Source organism: Pelmatolapia mariae, linkage group LG18 (assembly GCF_036321145.2).
Source record: "Pelmatolapia mariae isolate MD_Pm_ZW linkage group LG18, Pm_UMD_F_2, whole genome shotgun sequence".
In the NCBI taxonomy this organism is placed as follows: Eukaryota; Metazoa; Chordata; class Actinopteri; order Cichliformes; family Cichlidae; genus Pelmatolapia; species Pelmatolapia mariae.
Window position 1 is genome coordinate 7460428 of NC_086243.1, and position 13015 is coordinate 7473442.

The window sequence follows — 13015 nt, forward strand, 5'->3', positions numbered from 1 at the left end:
TTCTTTGTGCCCCCCTCTCCCTGTTAATGCCCTACCTGGCCCCCTGGCAACACTTTGCTAGACCCGCCCCTGCACAGTTACCAGCCGTCAGCTACATAAAAAAGGATCCTGGTGTTATTTGTCTCTCAGAAACAGTTCATAACTTCCCTTCAACTCATTCATGTCACCTAAAAGGTAAACCTGTTTCTCCATCACCTGTTCAGCTCTGATGATTCAGTAAGGACATCTCCTAGTTCATGTTTCCCTCTCACCAGATAACCAAACCGACATCATGACCAGCAGCTTTTACAGCTGTGGCTCCAGCAAACATCAGCTGATACTAGAAATTAATATTAAATAAATTCTAACAACAGCTGATCAAGCTTAAACATGCTGCTGTTTTGGCATAATAACTAGTTACCTTGCTCGTTACCACAATAATAACGTAGTTACTGTAACGCGTTACTTAAGTGCGCCCCAGGGTGGCTGTGGCTACAACGTAGCTTGCCATCACCAGTGTGTGAATGTGTGCGTGAATGGGTGGATGACTGGATGTGTAAAGCGCTTTGGGGTCCTTAGGGACTAGTAAAGCGCTATACAAATACAGGCCATTTACCATTTAATAACGCGTTAGTCCCAACACGGGTGAAATGTAGTTAAACACAGAATGCACTGATTTGCAAACTGCATAAACCCACATTTTATTCACAGAACACGTATGAACATATGAAATGTTTAAACTGAGAGGATGTGCCATTTTAAGACAAAAAATAAGGTTTTAAATTTGATGACAGCAGCATGTCTCAAAAAAGGGTAGGCATGAGGACAACAAAAGACTGGAAAAGTAGGTGGCACTGAAAAGAAACGGGTAGAGGAACATTTTGGAACTAATTAAGTTAGCTGGGAAGAGGTCATTAACAGAACTGGAAATAAAAAGAGCATCTTAGAGGGGTAAAGCTTCTCAAGTAAAGGTGGGCAGAGGTTCACCACTATGTAAAAAAACAACTATAAATAGTGAAACAGTTTCATCCCAATGGCTTTGAATATCTCATCATCTACAACACATAATATCATCAAGAAACTGAGAGAATCGTGGGACTGCACTCTGAGCCAGTGGCACTGCATTAAAAACAGGCATGATTCTGTCATGGAAATCACTGTGAACACAGCTCACTGTACCATCCACAAACATAGGTGAAAATGCTATCATCTTCTTGGGGCCACAGCTCCTTCGAAATTGAGTGAGACATAGTAAAAAAAAACTGTTTTGTGGTCAGACTAATCGAAATTTCGAAGTTCTTTTTGGAAAAGAAAACATCAGTACTCAGTTCAAAAACCTGATTCTCCGATCAGGTCTATGAGGGTGCATTAGTGCATCTGGAACTGGTAGGCTGCACATCTGGTTCCATCAACGGAACTCTGCTACCTTAGGGCGAGAAGCGGTGAGCACCGTGGACAGGCCTGATTGAAATCATTAAAGAAATGCGCTGATATCCCTGGTGTGGTAATGTCGGTGCTATATTTATTTCACATATACTTCACACACACACTTTGTACTATTCGCTGTAAACTGTAAATTGTAATGTTAATGTAGTGAGTACACTGAATCGGAAAAAACCCAACAACGCATAAATGGATCGCTCATTAAATTTAAAATATATATGGAAGTGCTGTTGTTTCAACTTTGCGGTTTGGCACTGTTATCATACATGTGCGGCCACATGTGTATGTGGCCCACGAAATTTAAACTGTAATTTTCTTCACACACGCGCTCTCGCGGGGATCGTCCAATAGAATTGTCCCGCTACAGCTGCCGTAGCTGTGTCTGACGAAAGCGTTTGGTACCTACTACCTGGGAGTCAAACATGGCTAGTAAGGGGGGGAAACAAAGTCGGTCGGCGTCTGGCCTTTCAGGTAGAAAAGGTGCAGGAGACCAGGAGGAAGAGGAACAGCCGCTGCAGGCGGTTTTAGTCGCTGACAGCTTCAACCGGAGGTTTTTCCCAGTGACCAAAGACCAGCCGCGGGTAGGCAGTGAGCTAAGCTAACCGGAATGCTAATGGAGGCTAGCTTGTGTCCATGCTGTAAACAGTGACAGGGCATCACTCACACGGATGATGAAAGCATTTAATCAAACAACATTTGAACTCGTGCTTGTTACTGTCTGTACAGTAGTTGATAACATGAGAGAATCACGCGAGTCTCGGGATTGTTTAGCTCCAGTTAACTGTCACATTTTCATTGATGACAGGCGCTGCTGCCGCTGGGTAACGTTGCCATGATCGACTACACCTTGGAGTTCCTCACTTCTACTGGAGTGCAGGAAACATTTGTATTCTGCTGCTGGATGGCCAGTAAAATCAAGGCGCACTTGCAGTGAGTTTCCCTGCTACTGTTTTTGTGAGCTTTTGTTTTCTGAAGCTTATTGTATGAAAACTTATGAATATTGTGTCTGACAGGAAATCAAAGTGGTGTCGACCCAGTTCTCCAAACACAGTCCACATCATTACTTCGGACCTGTACCGCTCCCTTGGGGATGTGCTACGGGATGTTGATGCAAAGTCCCTGGTGCGCTCAGACTTTGTATTGGTTTACGGAGATGTGGTATCCAATATTGATATCAGCCAGGCTCTGCAGGAGCACAGGTAAAAGTCCACCGGCCAGCCTTTTTCTACATGAGAAATGGTGTTGATCTAAGTGTTTCCACAAGGCTGTGTTTTTGTGCACTTAAGGCATCGCCGAAAGATGGACAAGAACATCTCAGTGATGACCATGATCTTTAAAGAATCGTCGCCGGGTCACAGGTCTCGTTGTGAGGAAGACGATGTCATTGTGGCCGTAGACAGCAAGAGCCAGCAGATTTTACACTATCAGAAGACACAAGGGCTCAAGAAGCTACAGTTTCCAATGGTAAACGGTTGTATCTTTGGCAGTCTGTTATATCTTTGATGCATTTTGGGGTTCGATTGACTTTTTGAGTTTTTGTCTTACTTGCAGAATATTTTCCACAGTGGAAGCGATGAATTTGAAATCAGACATGACCTCCTGGACAGCCACATCAGTATCTGCTCCCCGCAGGTCAGTTTTCGTCCACACAGGGGAAATATTTAACTGTCATTGTTGGCTGCAGTAACATTTTTGTTTTTGATGTCATTTTTTTCAGGTTGCTGAGCTTTTCACTGACAATTTCGACTACCAAACTAGAGATGACTTTGTTAGAGGGCTTTTGGTCAATGAAGAGGTACTATGGAAACATTATTATGTTGAAATTTGAATAATGCCACAAAAAATATTTAGAGCATTTCTGACCCTTGTTCATTTTCTTTGTTTAGATTCTGGGCAACCAGATCCACGTGCATGTCACACAGGACGGATATGGTGTCCGAGTATCGAACCTTCTAATGTATGACTCAGTGTCGTCTGACCTTGTGCGGCGGTGGGTCTATCCCCTGACCCCCGAGGCCAACTTCACAGACCAGGAGGGACATAGCTGCACATACTCTCGCCACAATGTCTACAGGGCGTCTGGTGTCAGCCTGGGCCATGGCAGCCAGATGGAGGAGAACGTTCTTATCGGCTGTGATACCAGCATCGGTGCCAACTGTTACATCTCGAACAGTGTCATCGGTGACAACTGCATCATAGGTGAGCTCTCTGGCCAGCACCACTCAAACTCAGTGCTTCAATTTTTAAGTTATAGAAGTGTAGTTAACATTTTTCTTTTTTTATTGGTTCACTGCAATAGGTGACAATGTAGTCCTGGATCATGCCTACATCTGGAATCATGTTCACATTGCCAGTAATGTGGAGATCATCCAGTCTGTCATCTGCGACAAGGCTGAGGTCAAAGAGGGCGTGACTCTTAAGAAACAGTGTGTTCTAGCATATGATGTAAGCTCCACATCATCTTTTATATCCGATTGCAAAGCAAACTCTGTCTGGTGGCAAATTGATGTTGCATTTTAAAGGCGTTTAAGGATATTGCACTTTGCCATCAAGACTGGCAAATTTTCCATTTTTCTTGACATTCTTTTGCTCCTTTTTAGAGAAAACATCAGCAGATTTGACAAAAACTTTGAAAGGATCTAAAATGGCTTGTTATTGCAGAAATATAACCACAGCAAATATCTGGTTCTTAACTGGATTTTGTGTAGCAGCTGTGACACTCTGGAGTCTAGTAGAGATGCCACAAATCTGGGCAAATGGGCAAAAAATAATCTGACATATATCCACTGCACTGCCACACTATGTCAGATATTGAGCAATACTGATAGAAGAATTTTGGTTTTAGCATCTGTGCAAAGTTCAGCAAATCAGTTGGTTGCCCGTGTCCTTCATATTTGGTCTTCTGTGTTCTTTTTTATGTCCAAAAGTAGCTTTGATTTACGCTAAAAGAGAATGATTTTACTAGTCTTAATCAAACTGGAAACAGGGTTTCAGATTTGGTTTACAGTCTGCTGGCTGTTGCTCCTTTGCACCTTCCTGCTGCAAAAGATAAGTAATTACCCACAGTAGTAGTACAAATATATAGCTATTTGTACACGCGCTTAGTTCAATGCATGAAATCAGGGACGTGCATTCAGTGATCGTCTTGTAAAACGTTATCAGATATAAAGTCAGATTTGCAGTATCTGCGTATTTGAATGTTTCTATGAACTGTTTTACAGGTGGTAATTGGACCAAACATTTCTCTACCAGAAGGCACCGTGGTGTCTATGCACCATCCAGAGGAGGAGGAGGAGGAGGATGACGATGAATTCCTCAGTGATGACGCTGAGGTTGGCCAAAGATCGGACAAAACCAAACAGAAAGGTGTGTATTAAGTCTGTATTAGATCAGTTTATATGTTATCAAGCTGCTTGATGTGAATGTTCTCCTGTCTTCCAGTTTTCAATCCTGCAGAAGTTGGAGCAGAAGGAAAAGGCTATATCTGGAAGGCCAGCAGTCTGGATGACACAGAGGAAGAGGAGCTGTCGCAGTGCCTCTGGGGTAGAGCAGCAGTTCATCGTCATGGAACTGGCATTTGATGCTTCAGCTGAAGTCCCAGCATGCTTGTTTTCGTGTGTTCCCAGGCTTGGTGTTGAACCCAGACCCTGAGAGTGACAGTGAAGACAGCGACACTGATGACCCCGATGACCCGGTGATTCCTTCCCCTGAGATGGACGATGTCAAAGGTGAGGGGCATGTCTCATTATCTAGCCTGCATGTGGAACTATAATACTGCCCCCTACTGGCCCAAAAATGACAACACAAACTGCAAAAGGAATAATAATACTAATACATGTTTTTTTCCCTTATGTAGTCTTCCACATGGAGGTGCTCGGGACCCTGCAGAGAGGTTTGGAGGAGAACATCAGCTGTGACAACCTCGTACTTGAGATCAACTCTCTAAAGTAAGGGGGAACTGACTCACACCTGTGTTGCTCGTCTTTGCAGTGATTGTTGCTTAGTTTGACATTTCCCACTCCCCCTCCAACCCCCCCTTTTCCAGGTATGCCTACAATATCAGTCTGAAAGAGGTGATGCAGATTTTAACCCGAGTGGTACTGGAGTACCCTTTCCAGCAGCAGGGCCCACATCTCACCCCTTCACAATACGTTACTCTGCTTCTGCCGGTGAATAAGATACAAGTCTATTACTTTTAATATGACAAAACAGAAGCTCAGAAAAAAACCAAAAACTCTTAATTATTTTCCTTTTTTTTTTCTTCTTTTTTCTTTGTGCTGCTGTCAGCTATTGAAGAAATGGGCGCCAGTGTTTAAGAATTATGTGAAGAGAGCACAGGACCATCTAGACTGCCTGTCTGCCTTTGAGGAACACTTCCTGGAGCAGGAGAGCCACTGGGCTGCTATGGTCAAGGTCAGGAGCAATGAGCACTGATACGTGCAAAACTGCATTGTTAAAATTAATGGTTTGAATTGTTTGCTGTGTCTTTATCCAGCCTGTTAGGACGAGGATGAATATGCTGCTTTGTTTGTAACTCAGGTCCTCATGAATATGTACGAGCTGGAAATCTTGGAGGAGGAAATGATACTGCGCTGGTTCTCTCAGGGAGCCACCAGTGACAAAAGCAGACAGCTCCGCAAAAACCAAGGGGTAAGTACAGTGTGAACTACAGGAGACAGCACAGAGCAGCAACAGTTTAAGCTCAGTATTCACGTTATGAACAAGTTTATTGTAAATGTATGTATATGTAAAGAAAGGAATTACAGTACTGTGCAAATGTACAGTTGAGCTACCCCCCAATTTTTTAATTTTGTTTCCAAGAGGCCCAGACATTCCTGTAATATTTTAATTCTACAGGCTTTCTGAAACTCTTTCAGTTTTTCTTCGGACATTGGCTGCTTTGTCACTCACTTGTAGTCCAGTCCTTGTAGCTGATCTTTTTCAGAGGAATCTTTTTTGTCTGTTAAGCCACTTAACACCAACCTATGACCTGTGAAGGCATCTAACTATAAACCAGTGCTGTTTACACATAGCAGACCAAAGAACCAATTTTAAATTTTTATATATATATATATATATATATATATATATATATATATATATAATCTATATCCTGCAAAGATGTGACTGAGAGAACCTTCAGTCGATCCATCTACTGTTCATGAAGCCTCATAAGAAACTGTGTCAGTAGAAAAGTGGCTGTCAAGAAGCCACTCTTAAGGAAGTGAAACAGGGAGACAAGTCTGAGGTTTGCCAAATTACACAAGAAGTGCTCTGAAAATTATTGGTGACAGATCTTACAGACTGATGAATGGAAAATTGAAACTTTCTGGTTCACATTGTTGACAGTATGTATGGAGGTCAAGAGAGAGGTACAACAGTCAGTGTCTGCAGCCATCTGTAATTACAGTGTGGAGGCTCATTCATGGTTTGGAGATGCATTGCTCCCAGTGGTGTTGGGGATCTTGTCAAAATTGGTACTCTCAGATTTTGATTCCTAATACAGTAGCATCTGATTGGCAACAACTTCATCTTTCACCATGATAATGATCTTAAATACACTACCAAAGCAGTAAAAACACACCTGCGACAATGCTGTATCCACACCTGGATACAAAAACATGTAGTGAAACACTATCATTATCATGGACTGGCCTCCCCAGAGCCCAGATCTAACATTATTGAAGCAGTGTGGGATCATCTTGATAGAAAACAGAACAAAGGGTGCTGTATGTATGTTTGAGAAACAGCCTATAAACTGCTAGATATATTCTTTCCTCATTTACTCACACCTGAGCCTGAGTATAGCTTTACATTCACCGCCTCTGCAGCAGTTTCATGGTTTCTAACAACCATTTATCTATTTATCTCCAACAGCTGCAGAAGTTCATCCAGTGGTTGGAAGAGGCTGAGGAGTCTTCAGAGGATGGAGAGTAATGAGGAGCAGTTTAAGTTATGACAAGGTCAACTCTTACTCTTCTGCATCTAGTTACCATCTGGACGTGCTCTGTGCAGCTGAAGTGGACATATTTTAATCACATTATGCCACGCCGTGTAAAGGCTGGTGTGAATGTCAATATCCAAATAAAGGACCTGTGGTCTGCTTGGAATAAATGTTTTAACAGACAAGTGTGTCATTTTTTATTTATTTAATGAAACTGATTGTTAGCTTTAAAAACAGAACAGAAGGAAAGTATCCAAGAGGTAGGAGATTGTAGTATAATAAGATTTCAAGCCTTCCTGTCTCAGCTTAATAATATTTGACGAAAACAAAACAACATTTCATTAATTCTCTGGGCAGATTCAGAGAATGCTTCTCTTTATACGAACATGCTTCCTTCCATCTTGGCTACTCTATGCAAGGATGTAGAAGGCGCATGGAAGGATATCCCTCTTTACTTTTGACCATAAGCTGTATTAAAGATACTTGAAGCCTCTTTATGGTGGAGGTGGAATGATTTCATGGTCAGCAGAGGGCAGAGTTTGCATAAGGAATGCACCAACAGTAAAAGTAAAGCATAAACTGCAATCATTAAAAATCATTATAAATAACAGCTTGAATGTACAGTGTGTGTTAACAACCCAAGAGTAAAATTAAACTTACTTTAATCTTAATTAATTAGAAAAATACAATTTTATGACAAAAATAAAACATCAGTTTTGATTAAGATAATGTTACATGAAACGTGACAAAAAAAAAAAAAAATCACAGTAGCGCACAGGTTTCAGCCTGCCTGTAACAAACCAAACCAGTCTTTAACTCCTCTTTAAGCATGTTTACACGCTTCTGAACTGAATCTTTATCTAATTAACTTAGAGAACACTTGTTACAATTTTCATTTAGCAGATCTGTGAAGTATTCAGCTCAGTACGGTGGCTGAGAGGGACAAAATACTTCAAAATATAAAACCAATGCATTTTAAAATGCAGAACTATTCTGAATTTGGCTTTTTTGTTTTACTGATGTTACATTTACAGTTTTGTTTATGTGTATTAAGAAAAGTTTAATTCGCACCAGTGTTTCTAATTTTTCACCCCCATGGTCATGTTTGGAAATCCCAAAGCTTGCTTTGGAACATGACAGAAAACTGCCCGTGAGCATTGTAACTACTCAAAATATGCAAGAGAATTATGTCAGCACTGAGAGTTTGTTAAAGAATCTATGAAAGAACACCAAAGGCATTGAAAAGGCTGTGACACAACTTTAGCAACCAGTAAAACCTGCACCAAACCCTTCGTCTTCTGCCCTAATTTGATCGTTTCTCTCGTTTATCCATCAAGCTACGAATGACACAGGCTAGAACTGCAGTTCCAGTTATCCCAGTAAAGGCAGACAGCGCCTTCCACATGGTGGCTGACGACCTGTGGCTGTCCAAAAAGCTATTGTGGTCAGTGGGCACCAGGATGTATTTGCGGCCATCCCTCGGGGCCTGTAGCCTCATCACCTGGCCTCGCTCCAGCACCACCTCGCCAAAACCCGTCATGGTGGTCCCCACGCGCAGCATCTCCTCAGTCTCCTCCTTCGACACTGGTTTCTCCCCACCCACGGTTTGCAGCAATGAGTTCACAAGGTCCTCCTCAGCATTTCTCATTTTGTAATAAACCCTTTCCAGAAAGCAGCCGGAGGCCTCTAAAGGGTTGTGCACCCTCACACTTGCATCAGAGATGTAGGCGTCAGGGCTGATCAGACTGAAGGGCACAGAGTTGTTGCTCTCTTTTTTGTACCCTGTCCGGGAGTTCCTGTAAGAGAATGCGTTCTCAATAGAGCAGAAGATTAATAAACAGACATTTGTGGTGTATTATTTAGTGGTATTCACCATTTTGCAGCACTGGAGTCCCAGTATTTCCAATGCTCCACTGCAACAATCTTCTGAATCACACCGCAGCATCGTGGGATGAACTGGCTGGTCAGAGGCTCCCCATCTGCCTGGACCTTACCTTAAACCAGATATGTAGGAAATCATTAATCTTCTTAAAACTATCTCTCCAGGACTGAGCTCATTCAGTGTGTTGACATATTTCTACCTTCAACAGCAACATACTGGAGCCGCCTGTGGGGAGTGGCATTCAGCACCCTGACCAAATCTTCATCTGGTCTGAAAACAGGGATTTCCTAAAAATGGAGAAGACTGATTTGAATGATAAAGAGTGTGTATGTAAGGTTTACAGCAGACATGTCACTTGCCTTTAGCGCTTTCAACTCTTTCTTCTTCTCTTTGTACAGGTGATAAAACAGGCCGGAGAAGGCAAAGCTGGACCCGATACCAATCAGAACCAGAGGGTTCACGGGAAGGTCGCTCATATCTGTAGCTGTGAGGAGAAAACACACACAGCTGAGTGGAAAGGAAACCGGTTCAAGTGAACCAGTGACGAGCAGTGTCACTGTTGCACCTGGCAACCCCGACCTTAACGAAACAGGTCCAGGAAGTTATTTAGAGGTTGTAAAGTTCGTCAACACAGAAAAAATAAACAGCACGTACAGAACCACCTGTCAAAACCTCTGAAAATGTTCAGTGACTTTGGTTTTAAAACCCCTTTAAAGCCCCTCTGCGAGATATCATTTTATCAGCATCTTTACTGCTACAGGATTACTCCATAGAGTTCAGTTCAGTGCTGGTTGACTGTCATGTCTCTCTCTTTTATGACGTCTCTGCCTTCGCAGTGTGCCTTTAAATATCTTGTAATGCTGCACTCTCATTACATAAAATTGCGAAATTGCGGAGAAGTAACACAAAGCTTACCTGTTAAAACTACCAAGTAAAAGAGCCACACTTGCCTACCGAAGGAACAGAAAACAGAAAACAAAAGCTGTCAGTTACTTCGCCTACACTTCCGTTTTTGCCGGGTTACGTCACGTTTAATTAACCAATAGAATGTGAGCAGATTTTTTTGCAATCATGCCGTTTGACCACTTCGTGGCAGCACGGCATATGTGGTTAGTTTATTAGGCTAAAAATAACAAAACAAAACAAAAAAAACGAAAACCTGAAATATATAAAATCAAAGGATTGGTATGCTTGGTATAAACTTACCAATCAGGTAAATTTCATTTGACCAGATTCCATTAAATTTAACGTTTTTCAAACCTTCGTGGAAAATGTACATGTAATCATATTAGTTAAACTCAACATTATTCTTCCAAAAAACCTTGCAGTGTTAAAGCTGCACACGGATACATGTAACAGCTTCACCTCTGACTGAAAGGTTTATTATATAGTTTTTATTTACTTATTACTTATGTACTTTTTGAGAATTTTTACTGTTGCTTGTATGATTTATATTTTGTTCTACATCGTTATTGTTGAGAGCTTTGAAAAAAGAAAATCAGATGCACCTATCAAAGCTCTCCTGTGTCATTAAAACTACATTTTGCTATTCACAGTTGTACAAGTGCTCATTAACATCAGCCAAACACATAGCAGCAACCCAATGGATTTAGGTGTGCAGACATGGTTAAGATCACCTGCTGAAGTTGATACCAAGCATCAGAGTGGGGAGGAAAGGTGTTTTAAGTACTGGAAAAAGACCCTCAGTGGAGAATGGCCAGACTGCTTTGAGTTGAGAAGAAGGAAACAGTAACTCAATTAACCACTTGTAATCAACCAAGGAACAGAGGTGGGAAGTTATGAATTACAAATACTTACTGTTCTTAAGTGCAGTTTTCAGGTATCTGTACTTGAGTAGTGTTTTTTCTGGTTGCTTTTTTCAAGTGTCAGGTAATTTCAAATGCTACAATTCTATGGGCAACATAGAAATCAACAAACATCAGAAAACACATAAACTGTTTGTGCGTGGTTTGTCTCAGTGTGTTGCTAGCTGAAGGTCCAGCTGCTGTATTTCACAGGGAGAGAAAAGACAGAGAGCTAACTTCACTCAGAGATGGAGAAAGATAAGAAAGGGGGGCAGGAGAGGAAGAGGAGAGGTTAAATTTAAAGATAAGGACTGATCAGTGGTGTTTGATTAACTGTAAAATTTAAGCTAAGCTTACATAAGTAAGGCACTAAGTAAGCTCTAAGTCCTCATGTTTATAAATCAAGCTTGGGTCTGTTTTTTTTATGTTGTGAAACCTGCTGCAAAACAAACTGAGGTAGACTGATGTGTTATCTAAAGGCTGCATGAAAATCCTCAGGAGGTTAGTGCAGTATAAACAGGTTAGTTTGCTGTACTGTGATGGGTTTAAAGTAAAGAACAGAGTTAGGTTACATGAACTGTAGCAGAGATTCATAAACAGCGTACTGTCAGTGTAGAGGATGGAAATCAGCCAGGACAACACATGAAACATCTGCTCACATCTGGCTGAATTAAGTTGTGTACATGCACAGAGAGCAGTAGGTCAGCTCATCACAGCCTGTAAACTAAGAAAATCTACTGGAGCTCTCAGTAGAAATTATTGTGACTTATGATTCTTTTCCCACACTGAACCGATTTTAGGGTTCCCCACCTGATAAATCCCTCTTTAACCCCTGACTGTACACACTTTTCTGTTTATAGGCAAAGTCACCCTCTAAAATGATGCCGGTACTTTTATATTTTCACTTGACTAAAAAATATGGATCAAAATTTCACTGGAGTATTTTTTAACAGTAGTATTTGCACTTCAACTTAAGTACAGAATGTCTGTACTTTTACCAAGTACAGACATTCTGGTATGAAGAAAAGCATCTCTGAACACACTTGTTGAACCATGAAGCAGACGGGGTACAGCAGCAGAAGACCACATCGGGCACCACTCAGTAAACAACATGAAAATGCAGATCCATCCTGCGTTGAATCAGTGGTTCAGGCTGCTGGTTGTGGTGTAATGGTGTGCGCTCACTTTGTCCCCCTAATTACCAAGAGAGCACACAGCCTACCTGAGTATTGTTGCTGGTCATGTTCATCTCTTTTTTACCACAGTGTACCCATCTTCTGATAGGTAAGATAAATAGGATAACACACCATATCACAAACCTCAGATGATCTCAAGCCAAATCTGCAGAAATTGTGACATTCTATCATGTAAATATGGACAAAATGTGTAATGAGGGAAAAGGAGAAAGAAGAGGGAGGTCCTTTTCCATCAAGTGGAGAGCAGTTTTAAAAAAAAATCAAAGGGTGGTGGTAGGCAATGAGTCAAGAGTAGCAAATAACATCATTTATTTACAATAAGACAATCCCAGGTGAGTTTAAAAACTAAAAACTAAACCCAAACTACAAGTCCCATTTATATATCACATGCACAGGTGCAGGTGCAGCAGTCTTGAAATAGATGCCCTAGCACCAACCATCACAGAAATCACTTTTTCTATCGGTTGTAGCTTGCTGGGAAAGGCCTTACTGGGTCCAGCTCCTTTGCCATGCAGAATACACACAGAATAAAACATTAAAACTTTTTTTAATCGTTTTGGGTTAAAATCAAACATAAAGACAAAAATCCCCTTTAACGGCAAATTCAAAATTTACAACTTGTTCCCGTGCATCCCACTACTTTTACTGGATTTTTATCAGTTACATTTCCTGTTAAAGCCCTCCTGTGTTTTTTTCATGCCTTGTTCTTTGAGAAGACAGCTTGTCCTTCACACAACTTCAAATGTTTACTACTGCTTGTTGTTGT

The 13015-nt window shown here is 41.4% G+C and overlaps 2 protein-coding genes across 2 annotated transcripts; one reads left to right on the forward strand and one right to left on the reverse strand.

The window, feature by feature from the left end:
* Window positions 1-1806: 1806 nt before the first annotated feature.
* On the forward strand, window positions 1807-7551 carry eif2b5 (eukaryotic translation initiation factor 2B, subunit 5 epsilon). Its single transcript, XM_063462384.1, has 16 exons — window positions 1807-2003; window positions 2228-2352; window positions 2436-2621; window positions 2709-2886; window positions 2974-3054; window positions 3140-3217; window positions 3309-3621; window positions 3722-3867; window positions 4644-4788; window positions 4864-4965; window positions 5049-5150; window positions 5279-5369; window positions 5468-5591; window positions 5710-5835; window positions 5962-6072; window positions 7300-7551. Exons 1-16 carry the CDS (start codon window positions 1845-1847, stop codon window positions 7357-7359), a joined length of 2127 nt encoding a protein of 708 aa, XP_063318454.1. The 5' UTR covers window positions 1807-1844; the 3' UTR covers window positions 7360-7551.
* Window positions 7552-7601: 50 nt separating this feature from the next.
* mul3 (mitochondrial E3 ubiquitin protein ligase 3) lies at window positions 7602-10261 on the reverse strand. Its single transcript, XM_063462385.1, has 5 exons — window positions 10164-10261; window positions 9608-9732; window positions 9448-9535; window positions 9240-9360; window positions 7602-9162 (listed from the first exon to the last, which is right to left on the reverse strand). The coding sequence occupies exons 2-5, from the start codon at window positions 9722-9724 to the stop codon at window positions 8670-8672; spliced, it is 819 nt and encodes a 272-aa protein (XP_063318455.1). The 5' UTR covers window positions 9725-9732; window positions 10164-10261; the 3' UTR covers window positions 7602-8669.
* Between the last annotated feature and the right edge of the window lie 2754 nt (window positions 10262-13015).